The 18419-nt window shown below is 37.6% G+C and overlaps 1 protein-coding gene across 1 annotated transcript in view; it reads left to right on the plus strand.

Moving 5' to 3' along the window:
* The window catches only part of RIN3 (Ras and Rab interactor 3), a 156018-nt gene that overhangs the window by 113154 nt on the left and 24445 nt on the right, over window positions 1-18419 (plus strand). Inside the window, 3 exon segments of the mRNA XM_051977350.1 lie at window positions 2412-2777; window positions 2780-4372; window positions 10275-10583. Coding sequence (XP_051833310.1) covers window positions 2412-2777; window positions 2780-4372; window positions 10275-10583 — 2268 coding nt within the window.

Consider the following 18419-nt stretch of genomic DNA (forward strand, 5'->3'; position numbering starts at 1 on the left):
ACTGATATTCAGTAATTTATGTTTACAGAGCATTTTGCACACGTTAGTACATTGTAGACTTATAACAACACTGTGAGATAGGTACTGTGGGAATTATTCCCAATTACTGATTTGGAAACTGAGGCCCACCAAGGTGAAATGGGTTGCCCTATATCATGTGACTACTAAGTGGCCCAGCCAAAACACAAAATTAAAACTCTAGTTCCAATATAATTTTTTATAATATAATATAAATTTTATAATAAAAACTTCTTTTTACTGTTTTTCTTGGCCTTTGCACACAAAGTAAGGATATTATATTTAATTATTCTTTACCACACAAAGCTGTCAAGAATAAAACTGAAATATATAGTAAATGCTCTGAGAATCTTTTTTTTTTTTTTTTTTGAGGCAATTGGCATTAAGTAACTTGCCCAGGATCAAACAGCTAGGAAATGTTAATTGTTTGAGGTCAGGTTTGAACTCAGATCCTCCTGACTTAGGGGCTGGTGCTCTATCTACTGTACCAACTAGCTGCTCCTTGCAAACAGAGTAAATGCTCTGAAAGAAAATGCTCTCTATGCATTCAGGGTTGTAAATAATTCTTATCCTAGTTTCTTGCCAAGAGAAAAAAAATTTTCAGAAAAAAAGTACTTTAATAAAAATATACTCTAAAAAATATTTTGGCTTATCCCTCTCTAATATATTTATCATGTAATTATTATATATTATAGATATCTGTATATAAGTCTTTCCCCTGAATTAGTTCCATCAAGTCATATGCAAACTCATATTCCCCTAGAACCTAACACAATGTTAGGTACAATATTTAGGAAGTATTTACATGTTTATAGAATAGAATTGATTAAATATTTGGATGAGTTTGATAACAGATTAGGATATAGAAGCAAGGTTGTTGAGATTATTGAAGCAACATAGAAGAGTGATAAGAGACAAAGGCTTGACATTGAAATATTTAAGTCCCAGACTCTGCTAATTACTATCTATGTGAATTGGAATAAGTCATCTCACATTTGCTCTCCATATAATGAAATTAGGTTAGATGCCTTCCCAATTTACTTTCAGGTTGGAATACCAATCTCTTGTCTTTCTGTCCAGAATGATTGAGGGTTGATTTAAAGACTGGGAGATAGCATGACATTTTCCTAAAGTTTCTTACAGTTTGAGATTTTGACATTGAACTTGGATGAAATAAAAAACTCAGGTTAAGGGCTGAATTAAAAAGTAAGTTTCAGCAGTTTTTAGTTTAATGTTATGATCTCCTTGTCTATAAGCAAAATAATCCCTATAGTAGAAATAATTCTAGACAGGAAATCTGGATTTTAATCCCAGTCCATCCACTTACAGTGCTTGGACAAGCCCCTTCCCTGATAAGGAATTTAATTTTTTCCCCTGGAAAATGATCTGTGAGGTGCTACCCAGTGTTGACATTCTATTATTGGCTCATTTAATTTATTCTAAATAGTGGCTAGGCAGCTCCACTTAGAGTTAGTCACATAGATTTCTGATTGTCTCAGAATTAGCATTTGATTCAGCCCATGATCCTCATGTAGAAGTTCATTATGAGCTCCATCATCTCCCCAAATCCGCACTACAAAATCTTTCATTGTGACATATTCATTCTTCCTTTGTTCCAGGTTCAAAGAATCTCTTTCCAAAACTAATCCCTCTGATGATGCTCTTAATCCCATCTCCTCTCATTGGAAAGTTGCTTCATTGATCATTTTATTCTTTCTGTCTGTCTCCCATATTTTTTGTTTCCCCCTCTCCTTTCTATTTATTCTTTACAACCTAGAAATATATAAATCTCTCCTATGCAGACATAACCAGAAGTTCAATCCCCATTTGCAAGTAACAGTTTTCATTAATAGAAATCGATTGTAGATTGTTGTTTTGGGTTTTTTAAAGTATATTTTGCAAAATAAAAAATTGTAGTCATACTTTTTGGATGAATATACAACGTCCAACATAGTATGGTAAAAGAGGAAGGGACTTTAGGATAAAGAACATTTAAAGTTAGACTATTAGAATTATAATTTTCTCACCATTTGCAAAGAAACTTTAAAGATCAGCCAATCTAATACCCTCATTTTATTTTGGTAAGTGGTTTCTCCAAAGTCACAATGCTAGTAAGTAAAAAATCAGGATTTTTTATCATTGGCTCCCCATCTCAGTATACCACAACTCCAATCAAAGGCCTGTTTGTGGGTATTGTGAAATGCTTCCGATTACCCCTAAGAATCAGGAAATGCTGTGAAAACTTGAAAGAAAAGCAATGAAAAAAGGGGGGGAAGTGAAATAAATTCTTCCTACTGTCCTCTTCCGCCCCATCCTCACTGCCTCCTCAACACTTCAGCAAATCGGGAGCAGGAACTTATGACATCTCTCCTCATTTCCCGCTCCTCACACAGGTTTCTGGGACTCGTCTCTAAATCCTCGGAAAAGGAAAGATACCCCGGGTCTGCTCCCGAAGGACTCCGCTCTGGCCACACCCCTTGCCACCAGCCTCAGATCCCCCTCGTGTTACGCAAACTGCTCGTGTGAAATTGAGTTGTCGATAGGAAATGACAGATTGTGGTTTGTGAATCCTATTTTTATAGAGGACTGTAGCAGTTCACTATCTTCAGATGAACCCCTGCTTCAGAACAGTCAGACCAGTTTGGATCCCCCTGTTGTTAGCTCGTCTGCTTCTACAAGAGTTCCTAGAAGGCGGCCACCCCCTCCTCCTCTTCCTCCTCCTCCTCTTTCTTCTGCACCTGCTGCTGCTGCTGTTGGCCCCCCTCTCCTGCCCTCACTGTCTCCGCTGCTGCTGTTGTCCCCCCTTTTCCACCTCCCTCCACTGTCTCTGCTGCTGCTGCTGTTCCCCTCTCTCCTGCCCCCACTGTACCTGCTGCTGCTGCTGCTGCTGCTGCTGTCCCCCCTTCTCCTCTTCCCCTCACTGTCTCTGCTGCTGCTGCCATCCCCCTCTCTCCTGAAGCTCCCCCTGTCTCTGTTGTAACTGCTCCTCCTTCCACTACTGTCTCTGCTGTAATTACTCCCCTCTCTCCTTCTGCTCTCCCTGTCTCTGCTGCTACTCCCCTCTCTCCTTCTGCTCCCTCTGTCTCTGCTGCTGCTCCCCTCTCTCCTCCTGCTCCCCCTGTCTCTTCTTCTGCTACTGATGCTCCCCTCTCTGCTCTTGCTCCCACTGTCTCTGCTGCTGCTGCCCATGCCCCCCTCTCTCTTAGGGAATCTTCTCTTTCACCAGTTCCTTCACCCTGCCTTCCAATTTGTATATCCTCTGCACCTCCTGCAGAACTTCCTGGAAAGTCTGGCCAGCAGCCCTTGACTCCCTATGCAAAGGTCCCGCCCCGTCCTGTAAACCTAAGACATATTGGTGAAGACCATAAAAAGGAGACTGTGGTGTCCAACTCATCCCCACAGCTCCTGGCATCCAAAAAGGGCACCCGGCCAGCTATCCCCCCCAGAAGGAGGCTCTCAGAGAGGATTTCATCAGAAGACAACAGCATGGTGAAGACTGATGGGGCTGAAGGAGTGAGAGGGCAAGAGGAACAGCAGGGTAATCCCAGGACCTTCTCCAAAAGCCCTCCAACCCAAAAAGCACCAGCTGTTCCCAGAAGAGCTATGGAACAGGTCGTACAGGTGGAGGAACCTGCCCAAGTAGGTAGTATAGGGAATGGCCCTGAGCAACCCAAAAAAACTAAACAACCTCCCATTCCACCACCAAGGAAGAAGCGGATTTCTCGGCAGCTTGCTTCCTACCTCCCCAGCCAACTGGAGAATCCTGAACTCATAGGGGAACAGCCACCTGGGCAACCCATCCCAAGTCTTTCTATAACCAGCTCCCCTGCCCAAGAAGGCCCTACTACCCACTCAGTGATTCAGGGGGAAGCCAAAAGCATCCCCCAATCCTTGGGTTCCTCAGAGTTCACAGGCTCCATAGCTTCACTGGCTGACAGCCTGGGGACACCCACCCTCACCCCAGACCAGGACTCCTACTCAACCAGCAGCACAGAGGATGACCCGGACCAGTACAGCAACCCCAGTGTAAAGAAGAAGTCCTCTGTGATCCTGGGCAAGGCCAAACACCGACTGTCTTTTGTCAGCTTCTCCAATGTTTTCAATGCCTTCCTTTCCAGCAACCGTAAGCTACAAAAGAAAGTGGTGGAGCTGGCCCAGGACAAGGACACATACTTTGGCAACCTGGTCCAGGATTATAAAGTGTACAGTTTGGAGATGATGGCAAAACAGAGCTCCAGCACAGAAATGCTCCAAGAAATCCGAATGATGATGACCCAGCTGAAGAGTTACCTGCTGCAGAGCACTGAGCTCAAGTCTTTGGTCGACCTCACTCTTCATTCAGAGGAAGAACTCGGTGAGTGTTTAGCAGGAGTGAAGACCCTGCAAATGCCAGTCTGTGGTGGGGAATGGATGAGGCTTAGGGAATCGGGAGGGGTGGATTTATGATAGAATCGTATACCCATAATGTTCTGCTTTTTCTGGTTTTCTTCCTCACCGCCTAATAATGATAGAGCTTCACCTTTCTATAACATATTACTATTGATAAAGTGCTTTCCTCACAATTCTCTGACCTACATGGCATGAAGATTATTATTTTTATTTTTCAATTGAAGAAAACAATGGTCAGACTAGTCAAAATGACTAGTCCTAGATCACAGAACCAATAAGTGGCCAAGCCAGGATTATCATTGTTGTTGCTGTTATTGTTGTTGTTATATAAGTTAATAAGTCCTGTGGTAGGATGAGGGACAGTTGGTGCAGCAGATTTGAGAGGATATAGCAAATGTGAGACAGGGTATAGGAGCTGAAGGGAAAAAAGGTTCAGGAGAGGTAGAGGAACATCAGCAGTAGAGCTAGCATGGGGCTGAAGGAGAGAAGGGAACTTGTGTGTATATTTCTAATATATGTTTTAAACACACATACACATTGTTGTTGTTTTTTTTCAGTCATTTTCAATCATTTCCGACTCTTTGTGAACACTTGTAGAGTTTTCCTGGTAGATGTACTAGAGTGATTTGCCCTTTCTTTCTCTAGTTTATGAATGAGAAAACTTAGACCTGTTAAGTGACTTCCCCAAGGTCATACAGTGTCTGAGGCCAAATTTGAATTCATAAAGATGAGATTTCCTAACTTTAAGCCTAGTGCTGCTCATACATACATATATATGAGAGAATTATAAGTGCTTATGCACTTATACTTTACAAGTATATACATGTGTAGACATGCATACAGTTATGTAGGGTAATAATGCACTGCATCTATACATATACACATTAACATATATTATCATAAGCAATATATGTTTCATATAAAAACATAAACCCCTGTATATATATGAACACATAAATTTATGCATACATATTATATGTATACTTAATAATAGCTGAAATTTATAAAATGCTTTAATATTTGCAAAGTACCATGTATATTATCTCATTTGATCCTTACAACAGCCGTGGAGAGGTGCTATTATTATTCCCCTTTTACAGATAAGGAAACCAAGGCAGACAGAGGCTAAGTGAGTGCCCAAAGCCTGGATTCAAATTCAGGTCTTCCTGATTTCAAGTCCAGTGTTCTTCCTGCTGCACTACCTGCCTGTTTATTGATTAGAATCCAAGATATCTGAATTATGGAAATTAGTTCCAAATACAGAATTTGTCACACTGGTTGAGGAACCAAACTTTTAGTATCTGGAAACTGGAGGGAGATGGAACATGGCAGTGGTCTTTACCTACATTCCTTTCTGCTTTCACATTGCATATGGTTTGGTACATAAAGATTCCCTTAAAATAGAAACTTGCAAGTTATTAAGTAAAATAGTGATAATAAAATCATAGATTTATAATTGGAAAAAAGTTGAGTGGTCAACTGATCCATTTTTATAATTATTCATAATTATAATTATATATTCATTTAATATAAATATAATAATAATATAAAGAGATCTTTTTTATAATGGAGGAAACTGAGATAGAAAGACATTGAAAAGACTGGTTCAATTTGATTTGAATCCAAGTCCTCAGACTTGGACACAGATTCAGTTTTGCATAGTGCTTTAAGTTATATAAAATATTTTCCTAGTGAGTATAAGATTTAGGATTTCATTATAGGAATCCCCTAATTCCAGTTCTAGATACCACTTGCTATCACCTCTACACAGGAGTGTACTGATCACTGTTTAACAGTCAGCTCTGTCAGGAAAAAATAAATGCACAAAACACTTTAAACTTCAATCTGCAGGAGTGACACAATAGATAGAATACTAACACTAGAGTCAGAAGGATCTGAGTTCAACTATGGGCTCAGACACTTACTAGCTGTGTGACTCTGACCATGTCACATCCTCCCCCCCCCAAAAAAAAAATAGTTTAATCAGCCTTATTAACATTTTCTCCATTACTTTCTCAAGGTTAGATATTCAGCAAAAATAAATCAAGTCCTGTTTTTATATCATTTGCAAATTTCTGAGGTATAAATATTCATGGTAAAAATTTAGCAATATATAATGATGATATAAACGACATATGTCTTCTTCTACAACAATTTCATGTCTTATTGCTTGGGAAAAATTGCCAACTGAATTTAATATTAGATTATCCATATCATGGGCCATATCAATCATATCAATAGGTTGACAAATTCTTTGAGAAGTAAAAGATGGTGTTTGCAAGTTTCAGATTTACAGTAAACCAAACTATTAGCATGCATATGTTCTGTAATCCAGGAAAGCTGATGAGGAAAAATTCAGAAAAAGAGGAACCAAGTGTAAACACTATATATAGAGTAGCTAGAAGGGAATCAGTTACCTGACTGGAGAATGCATCATAGGAGGACATATGGTGACTGAAAGTGGGATAGTTTGTGCACCAAGAGATAGAAAGTAAGTCTTATTGGAATGTTCCCTGGGCTTATAAGTACCAGGAAGACTTTTTCATAAAATATTTGTGCTACATATATGTAATTCATCTGAGATAATCTATTAGCATAAAGGAATGAAAAATAAGATAGGTAGTGGACTAAGGGTGAAGAAGACATAGTGAGGGAAAAAGGAGAGGTTGAAAGGGAGAAGGACAAAGAGATTGAATAATTGAGTGAAGTAGGTAGGAATTATGTCCATTTTACAAATTTGTTAGTAAAGGATTTTTAAAATTGCTTTTAATTCAAACATCCAGAAAAATAGGATATAATTTACAATAATCTCCTTTCTAAAAAAAAAATCCCCAAATATGGAACAAACTTTACACAAACATACCCACACAAGACAAAAACAACAAAGCACCTTAGCTTCCATGAGACACGCTCCCATGAAGGAGATGGCACTTGGCCCAAGTTAAAATCAGTCCCAAATAATTCCAATAGATTTGTATGGAAAGTGCCATCCACATTCAAAGAAAGAACTGTGGCTCAAAGCATAATATTTTCACCTTTTTTATTGTTTGCTTATTTTTTTTCTTTCTTGCCTTTTTCCCTTTTGATCTGATTTTTCTCCCATAGCATGATGAATATAGAAATATGTTTAGAAGAATTCCATATGTTTAAACTATATTGAATTGCTTGCTATCTAGGGTAAGGGGAAGAGGAGGTGAGGAGAAAAATTTGGAACATAAGGTTTCACAAAACTGAATGTTGAAAATTGTGATAACTGCATTAGCATCCTAGATACCTTAGAATCAGCCGGAGTCAGAATAAGCAAAAGTCCTTAGTCTTTATTATTGGTCCTTAGAGGTAGGAGTAAATTAGATGGACGCAGAATCTCCACAACCTTCCTTCTTCATCTTCCACCCAGAAGTGACTCTGGCTAGTCTTACTCTACCCTCTAGTCCCTCCTACAATTCTCTGTATACATCAATTATCGAGCCAGCACAGAATAGTGGGAAGGGCCATTTTCCAAGCATATGCTAATAGAGTACTGTCTAATCGGTAGTTAGCCTTAAGTGCTCAATTGTTTGACCTTAGTGCATGAATTCAAGAGTTTCAGCCCTTTACAGAAAATTATCTCTGCATGTATTTAGAAAAATAAAATAAAATAAAATCAGGCCCAAACCTAGTTCTAAGTAAGGGCTGAATAGAGACATCTGATTGTTGGTGGAAGAGGTGTGTGTGTATGTGTGTGTGTGTTGGGGGGGGGAGGGGAGGGAGAAAGGGGGGAAATAAATCAGAAATTGGGTCCTGGCCCAAAATAATAGGGCTCCCAGCTCTTCTCCTTAATCAAAATAGGATAGGATCTGGGAGAGATGGTAACACATGGCTCATAAATAGTAGAGCTACAATTCCAGTCCCTGCCTTCTAATTCTATGACCAATATTACACCTGTCTGTCTAGGTAGGATTGGGGCCTTAGCAGTACATCTGTGGGCAAGCCAAATTTCTGGTGGCGACTTTCTGTACTGGACACCTAGAGCAGGCCTGAGTAGGACCCTTCCCAGCATCTCTCAAAATAATGCCATATGTTGTGATTATAGAAGCCACTTGCCCGTGGCTGCTAAACGTCTAACTCAGACTTGTAGAATGGATCTCTTCATGTGAGAGAATGATGATGATGATTCATGGAGACTGAGAGGCAGTGTCTTTATGAGATCACCCCTAGTTATGTCTATGTATAATGATTCCTTGCTATGGTAAGGCTGTTTGTTACAAGGTTAATGCTACAGTGGAGTAACATCTTATCTGTCAAGAAACCAGGATTCTTAAACTTAGGGTGGAAATTTGTGGAATGATTCTGAGGGATTACTCTGGGCACTGCTACCATATGATTTGAGACAAGGAGAAGGTGGACTTTACCTTAGTCTAGGTGCCCAGAAGGGATGCTATTTGTTAGGATAGAGGATCCCAGAGTTCTACGGTTTGAAAGCTAGAAGGGACCTTATACAGAGAATGTTAGAACCACAGAATGTTAGCACTGGAATATGGAATGTTAGAACCTAAAATATTCAATTATCAGAGCTAGAAGGAACATTAGAAAATTGTTATATTCTTAAACATAAACAGTTTGAGCTAAATCTATAAGTAGAATATTAACAGTATGGGTAGAAATGATGAGATTTTGAAGTAAGGAGATACCTCTGTGAATGAGGGTAAGGGGGACATCTCCAAGAAATAGTTTGGGGAAGAAATGACACACACTTATCCTCCTAAATATTTGCTGTCCCCAACAAAGGAACTTGAATGATTTTGGTAAAATCAGTAGTCTAAAATATGGGATAGCTCTTCAGTAACTTGGAGTCTGAAAAAAAGTTTATATGACACTTCATTAAAAAATAGAAAAGTAACATTCCATATTTCCAAATGCATGAAAATAAACTTAAGTTGATATTGTAGAGTGCTGAAACTATTGAATTCAATGCACTGAGGTCAGGACTGCCAAGTGCTTGAGGGAAATTACTGATTAGACAATACTCTTATGGGCATATGCTTGGAAAATGGTCCTTTACATTATCGGTACTATCTCAATGATTGGTGTATAGAGAATTGTAGGAGGGACGAGGGGTTGGAGAAAAGCTAGCCAGGGAGCCACTCTTGATGGTAGACAGGGAGAAGGCACTTGGGGAGAATCTGCTTCCATCTTGTTCAATCCTGCGTTTGGGGATCAAGAATAAAGATTAAGGACTTTTGCTTATCCTGACTCTGGCTGATTCTGGGGTGTCCTGGGTATTAGCATGGTCATTACATGATATCACATGTTAGCAGTGGACAAGACCTTAAAATTATAGAATATAGAATGTTTAAGTTGGAAAGGACTTCGTCTTCTCCTTTCCTTGGGGCACCTAGATGACAGAGCATATAGAGCTTTACTTCTGAAGTCAGGAAGAGCTGAGTTCAAATTTAGCCTCATAATTGCTAACTGTGTAACCCTGGGAAAGTCATTTTCATTATATTGGCTTAATCTACTCATGAGCACTTGATATTTTTACAATTATTTAGATTTAACTTTGTGTGAAAAGTGTTTTGTAACTGTGTTCATATAGTACCTGACTTTGTTTTGGCAGGTAGACTCCCAAATATTTTATATTATCTACAGTTATTTTAAATGGAATTTCTCTTTCTATCTCTTGTTCTAAGTTTTGATGGTAAAATATAGAAATGCTAATTATTTATATGGGTATATTTTATATCCTGCAACTTTGCTAAAGTTGTTCATTGTTTCTAGTAGTTTTTTAGTTAATTCTCTAGGATTCTCTAAATATACAATTATATCATCTGCAAAGAGTGTTAATTTTTCAGTTTCTATATTTTAATCTTTCTCTTCTTTGCTCACAGAAGCCATTGTAGAGTCTGCCTTATATAAATGTGTGCTGAAACCCCTGAAAGAGGCCATTAATTCACACCTCCAACAGATCCACTCTAAGGATGGAACCCTCCAGCTCCTAAAGGGAAATCAGTTAGTCATCTTGGCTACTACCACCACTGATCTGGGTGTGACCACCAGTGTGCCAGAAGTTTCTGTCATGGAGAAGATCCTTCACAAATTCACTAGCATGCACAAGGCCTATTCCCCTGAGAAGAAGATTGCCATCTTGCTCAAATCCTGCAAACTCATTTATGACTCCATGGCCTTAGGGAACCCAGGTATGCAAAACTGGAAGGTAATGGGGTTTATACTTAGCAGTGGTTTGGACCACGGCACTGTTGAGATTTGGAATTCTAGAATCCCAAAAGACAGAAGACAGGTTTGCTATACTCAGAACAGAGTGAACATCCCCACACAGTTGTATAAAATAGATAACATTTTTTCCATCCCAAACTCTTAGCCAGTACAGGTCATTGAGTGAATAAAATAAGGGAATTCTACTGAGTCACCAGAGACTCTGATAAATAACCTGCAGTTCGCAGAGGTTGTACCTGCAGCTTTGGGTATAAATGCCCTTTGGTCTGAGTTCAGGCTCCTAAATACAGAACAATCCAGTCCAGTAGGACTTAAAGAATTTTTCACCTTTCAGCTATAAAGCCCAGAGTCTTCCTGAAGTTCAAAGTCAGAAGGGAATACATAAGAAAAAAAAAAGTCCATCCTCTTCAATTGTTGTTGGTAAATCATTTCAGTCATGTCCAAACCTTCATGATCCCATTTGAGGTTTTCTTGCTAAAAATAGTGGGGTGATTTGCCATTTCCTTCTCCAGCTCATTTTACAAATGAGGAAACTAAGGCATGATTTGTTTAACCACACACACAGCAAGTAAGTGTCTGAGACAATATTTGAACTTGAATCCCTATACTCTATTCACTTTGCCTAGTATGAAGTTTTTCAAGTTACCCATCCTCAATTAAGTCTTTTTTCAATCACTCCCAGCCACAATGATCTCATCCTTTTTTGAAACTTTTACATAACCTAGATTAAGCTCTTTCCACTCATCTTTGTATTCAATATTATAACCTCTCATTTTGGTCTTTAGATTTATTACATTTATGTTTGGTCTCCTCAATTAGGCTTTAAACTCTTGCATGGCAAAGTTGTGATATGGAAATATGGTATGGAAATACAATGGTATTTCTTTCATGTTTCTATCATACCATATAGAAGGTCCTGAATAAATACTTTAATAAATACTAAGTACTGTTAATTTCCTTTCACTGATGGATGAATGGGAAGCCTGAATTTCTTTCCTTTTTCTAGAATGACCTTTTTCATCCTTTTTCCTTATGAAGATACAGCTTTAACTAGATGATTTTGATGTTTTTCTCCCTTATTCCAAAATTGACTAAGGCTGTTATGATTTTTTTCATTTGGGAACATTAATATAGCAAATGCAGACATTGCATTCGGTCCCCTTCCTTTTGAAAATTAGAAAACTTCATATAATGTGGTTTGTTAAAAGGATTAGAATATAGTTGGCAGAATCACTACTTTTCCTTACTAAGCTTATGTTGATTCCATACTTATAGTTATTACAAAAAGTCATTTGACACAACTGACACCTATCTATGCTTGGACTGAATTTGGCACAGTTTATATTTAATGAACTGGTATTAGCAATTTGTGAAAGTAGGCAACAGATTAAAAATAAAGGGTAGAGACCAGTCAAGAATCCCATTACTACACACAAAATAACATGGCCAGTGTAGACATGAGAGAAGTATTCTGATCATAGCCCAAAGCCCCTCATCTTTGATGGTATTTGCTTTGGAAAAAAATTATTAAGTGGGTATGAATGCAAAGCACTGTGCTATACCCTAAGAGAACCTAAAAAATAAAATAAGACATGTTTTCAACCTAGTTAAGAAGAATGTTGTATACAAAAACGTAACATGTATGTATTGTTGCATACGTAATATAATCCAGAATAGACCATTATTCAAAAATTCAAGTCAATTTAGTAAACAAGTATTAAGTACAGGGATTCAAACAAAAAACCCCTGCCTTCAAGGAGCTTCCATTCTACTGGGAAGGAAGAAAGCAAGAAGATAAAATATGTCCACAGAGAGGTAAATATAATTTTCTACAGATGATATAATGTAACAGAATATAATACAATACAATATAGCATAATATAATAATGTTGCAGCATGGTATAGCACTGGAGAACTAACTTCCAGTCAAGAAGAGTAAGGTTCAAGTCCCTTCTCTGATATAATACTACTTGTGTATCCCTTCTCTGATAAAATACTGGGTCTCACAAGCAACAATCTGAGAACATAAGGTGTCCAGAGGCAGCTGGATAGTAAAGTGAATAGAATGTTAGAATTTTATCCAAGAAGACCTATGTTCAAATTCTATCTTAAACATTTATTTAGCTAATTGACTCTTAATGAGTCATTTAACCCATTTGCCTCAATTTCCTCAAATTGTAAAATGTACATAATAGCACCTCCCTTCTAAAGTTGTTGTGAGAATCTAATGAGATAGTAATTGTAAAGTATCTAGTACAGCACCTAATACATAGTAAGCACTATATAAATAGTATTATGCCATTGTTGTTTACTATTATTAAAAGTTATAAAACTTTTGTCAGTATCCTTGGCAAAAGGAGTTTCTTCATTGAAGTTATCTAGAATCATGAAATAACATGTATAGAACAAAAAAAAAATTATAAGGATAAAATGACAGGGAATATATATATATATATATATATATATATATATATTCCCTGTCATTTTATCCTGTATACGTGTGTGTGTGTGTGTGTGTGTGTGTGTGTGTGTGTGTGTATTTCAATGTGAGATCTAAAGGAAATTGGATCACTTCTGACTGATACAATCAGGGAAAGTTTCATGGATGAAGTGACATTTAATTTGGACTTTGATGAATAAATTAGACTTCATCAGGAATTGTGAGTCTTTCAGAACAGAGGATGTAGTATAAGTAAGACTTTAGGAGTTGGAAAATACAGGAAAAAGAAGAAATGATCGAGTTAATTTAGTTAGATTATGTGCCAAATGATTTTTTGTAATAGAAAATCTCAAGTAGGGTTACAAAGAGTTGGACAGGACTAAAACTATCGAACAGCAATATTCTGGGTCTCTATTAGTTGGTTAGTTAGAGTACATATATGAATGTAAACACTGGAGACCTGTTCACCCACAATTATCAGCACCTCTCACCCTGCTATAGTGACAGAAGTCAGACTGGGGATTTAAAAACTAACTAGATTCCCCTAGCCCAGTTCATCTCACATAAAAATGTATAAAATGCATATGCCCTCTCTGATACAGGGGACATCACCAGAGATGAGGTGTCAAACATATAGTCCATAGGCCAGGTGTGGCCCTCAATACTCTCAAGTGTGGCCCAAACCAGATTAAATTACAATTGGGAAATATTTAACAAACTAAATAATAATGCAATAAAGCATAGCCAATACTAACATGTGACTTTCTAAGTCATTTTTTTTTTCCTCCAGAGATCCTTATAGTTGAATAGTTCCCATTTTCTTTTGAGTTAGATACTTTCAGAGAAATCTCTGTTTCCATATGGCTTAAACAGCACTCAAATAGGAATGAGAATACCTAAATTCTAGTCCCCAGTCTACTGTTAACTGGCTCTGTGACCTTATTTAAGCAAGTCATTTAACCTCTGTGGGCCTACAGTTATCCCTTTGTATTCTTTATAAATAATGGATAGAGTTCTAGACCTGGAGACAGGAAGACTTGAGGAGTCCAAATTCACCCTTCAGATATTATTAGCTATGTGACCCTTGGCAAGTCACTTAACCCTGTTTGTCTTAGTTCTTCATCTAAGTTAAAGAAATGAGTTAGAGAAAAAAATGGCAAACCATTTTAGTGTCTTTGCCAAGAAAACCCCGGGTAGGGTTGCAAAGAGTTGGATAGGACTAAAACTACCGAACAACAACCATGTTCTGGGTCTCTGAAAATTTCTTCCAACTCCAACAGTTTATAAGCTCTGATATTCTGCATAAAGAGGGGGGGAATATCTCACCCATGGGCCATATAAGGCCACTAAATCATATGGTTTGGCTCTGCCAAGGTACGTGATGATGAGCTGACAGCTAGGTACAACAATCTCCCACTGATCGAGTTTCTAAGTTGATCATTTTGTATGGCCCATGAATGATGCTATAAATATCCAAATGGCCCTTGGCAGGAAAAATATTCCTCAGCCTTATTCTACAGGCTAAGGCTTTACTTTTCTTTGGTGCAATACAGAGCTTCTTAACCTAGGGTCCATGAACTTAATTTTTTTTCTTGTTTTTGATGTTTTGATACTATTTTGACATAATTGATTCCCTTAATCATATATGATTAATTTAATGCATTTTAAAACATTACTCTGGAGAGTCCATAGGCTTCTCCCTCCTGCCAAAGGGATCCAAGACACAGAAAGGGGTTAAGAATCCTTTTTTTTTTAGTTTTAAAGTATTTCCTACCTCTAAAATGCCATAGTTCTGTGACCATCCTCTATCAATCTTGTATCTTGGCTCTGACCAGAAGGTTACATAATGTAAATATATCTGGTTTTCCTTCTCTGGCAATAGTACTCTTGGCTTTTGGAAGCATCCATTTATGGTTTCTTAAGTCACGTATTTCCAGAGATGATGATAAAATGGTAAACCACCTTATTTATTTGCAAGCAGCAACTTTTTCAAGGAATCCAATATTTTTCAATGGGATAATGTCCAATCAAAGTGAGTCTTCTAAATATAAATAACATAGCTCCATCCTGCCAGAAGGCTGTCTTATCTAATTGCCTCCTGAACACTGCAATCAGTATTTCTGAGCATGTAATAAATCACTTCAAAATGCCAAGTTATACAACCAAGCAATAGATCCCACTTGTTGGGCAAAGTTGAAGGGTCCTTAGCATTACCAGGAGAATGAGAATTCAGTTTCTTTTCATTTCTCTGCTGAAAATTTTAAGTGGGTCATTCCACATTTCCACATACCTCCATTTGTTTGCAACATAACCCTTTGATCTTTATTTATAGTGCAGTCATTATTATAGGGAAATTGAAAGTCAGAAAGTACTGACCTGTACTGTATCAACTCACCAATAACTGACAGAACCAGAAGCAGAATCTATGTTTCCAGATTCTCTGTTTCCAGATTCTCTAAATCCAGTTATACATTATGGATCTCTTTTGTACATGAAGGCTTATACCTTATTTGAGTGATAATCATAGCTTATTTTCTATTGTGCCTTAAACTTTATAAAACATTTTACTCACAATAACACCATCAGGTAGATCATACAAATGGTATTATCAACATTTACAGATGAGGATACTGAGTTTCAGAGATGTAATGTGCATGTGGTTATAAATAATAATTTGTGTTTATGAATGCTTTATTAAGATTTATAAAGAATTTTATATGCATTATCTCATTTGATCTTTATAACAATCCTGTTATAAAGTGCTATTATTGTGCCCATTTTACAGTCAGACGTTAAATGACTTGTCCAAGTATCTAAGGCTAGTTTTGAACTCAGTTCTTCCTGATTCTAGATCCAGTCTTTATTCACCCAGCTGCCTTATCACAATTCCACAAGTAGTATAGTCGATATTCAAATTCAGGTCTTCTGCCATCCAATATAACTTTCTTTTCACTACCCTGCCTCTAATTAACAGATTAAGCTTTTAATAAATTGAGTTAACTTTAAATATGATCTGACACTTTAGAGTGACCTCACAGGCAGGGAAGGACAATGGTCCATGAGAGACCAAAAACCTAAAGCCAGTACGAGAATAGAAAATAGCTCTGGACTTTCCATGATCTGCTGCAGAACCTGGCCAACTCTTGCTATAAAGAAATTGTCACTAAAGACCAGATAGAGGAAGTGGGATCTTCATAACTCAGATCACTTTTTTGCAACTCTCTCTTTGAATTATGAAAATACATAGTCAAGGTCATGTTTGTTACTTATTTTTTTAGATCCTCAATTGCCCTGGTCTTAGTAAGTACTTAATATGTACTTCTTGGCTTGACTTGGCTTGAATTATATTGGATATTTCTTCTTTACTATAATTCTTTGGCTCCCAACTTGCGGTTCTGCACTCTATATGGAGGAAGGAGCCCTGATCCAATAATCAGGAAAACCATGCTTTAATCCCAGTTTTACTATAGAGATATGACCCTAAGCAAGTCATTTCAGAATCTCAGAATTTGAAATAGCCTTAGAAGCCAAATCATCCTTCTTGTACCTGATCAGGTATCTTGTCTACATCATCCTCAAATTAGTGACCATCCACCCTCTCCTCTTAAAAACTGCTAGTGTTGGAGAATCTCTGGTATCCATTCAAGGCAGCCTTTTTGGAGAGTTCTAACTTTCCTGGGCTTCAATATCCTTATCTGTAAAACAAAGGGGCTGAACTGACTGCTAAAACTGCTGTGGATTGTTAGGAAATTTTTCTTAACATTAAACTCAATCTTGAGCATATTCAGAGGGTAGTGTCCCCAAAACTGAAAAAACTAGAAAGCATATCATATGATCAACAGCTAAAGAACTAGGACAGAAGATTACATTAGGGAAGGCATGAAGGCTGTCTTGAAATGCCTTTAGGTACCTCTCTCCATGGTGGAAGAAACAATACACGTATAATGCTTCTAATTTTGAATACTATGCTCTCCTACTCCTCCACCATTTCCTATTTCATGATTGGGTAGCCCCTATAACTGGTTTCTTCATTTCCGCTCCAGAACCACTGAGCATCTATGGGGAAAATTATGAAACTGAGCTCATTTCAGCCACTACAAATTTATATTACATAACCTCAGTTGGGCCTTTCAGGCTACTTAACCATGTTTTTTCTCTTCCCTTAGTAACTCCCTACTTCATTCCCCACAACATTTGTTCCAAATGTTCTCTTCTTTTCGCTTCCCCCCACCCTATCCTGACCTTTCACATTTATTGCACATAGGAGTCCTTAGCCTCCTTATTTCACTGAAAAAACTGGCGCCATCTAATATGAGCTCCTTTATGCTCTTTTTTCTTTCTTCAGAATTATTCAGTAATTCTAAATACTCTGAATATTCAGAACCTCTTCTAAATTCTCTAATCTGGTTAAAGTCAGTTTCTAAACCCGAGCCTTTGATTCTATTTCTTCCCAGGAACTTTTTTCCAGTAGTTACCCCAGCAATCCTATTTATTGAAAACCTCTTCCTCTTTACTCCTCTACCATGCTCAAGCCTCTCTAATCCTGAAATAACCTTCTTGTAAACTCTTCTGTGCCATATAGTTACTGCCCTATTTTTCAACTCCTTTAAACTTATTGAAAAAAAAATTTATATATAATACTAGAATATCCTCACTACCCACTTACTCCTCTACTCTTTATAATCTGATTTCTATCCCTTGCACTGCTCTTAAAATGCTCTGGTAAAGATCAACCATCCATCAACAAATGTAATAACCTTTATTCTGTCCTCATCTTTTTTGACCTCACTGGAAATTTTGACATAATTGAGCAATTCCCTTCTCACTTGTTATTCTCTCCTCCCCTAGCTTTATCTTGGTTCTCCTCCTCCCTCTCAAAACATTTCTTTATTCTTTTCTCCCGTCGGCCATCCCTTCTGATAACTTAAGTTGTGTATCCATTGAGGGTCATTCTTCAGTGCTAAGTTCTTCTCTGTCAATACCTTTTTCTTTAGAAATCTTATCTCACAGATTCAATTACCACTTCTATACAGACTTCTTTTCCCCCCAGATTCTATTTATTTTGTTTATTGTTTGTTTTGCTATTTCTTTTTAATTTATGGAATAAAACAAGAATTTATATAACATAATAAAAAAGATTATTGCATGTGAAACAGCAAGTCTATTTTGTACAACTTGCTATTCCTTTTTTTTTTTTTTTTTGATGAGACAATTGGGGTTAAGTGACTTGCCCAGGGTCACACAGCTAGGAAGTATTAAGTGTCTGAGGCCAGTTTTGAATTCAGGTCCTCATGACTTCAGGGCTGGTGCCCTATTCACTGTGGCACTTAGCTACCCCGCTATTCCTTTTAAATACATA

This window comes from Antechinus flavipes, chromosome 2 (assembly GCF_016432865.1).
Source record: "Antechinus flavipes isolate AdamAnt ecotype Samford, QLD, Australia chromosome 2, AdamAnt_v2, whole genome shotgun sequence".
Classification (NCBI taxonomy): Eukaryota; Metazoa; Chordata; class Mammalia; order Dasyuromorphia; family Dasyuridae; genus Antechinus; species Antechinus flavipes.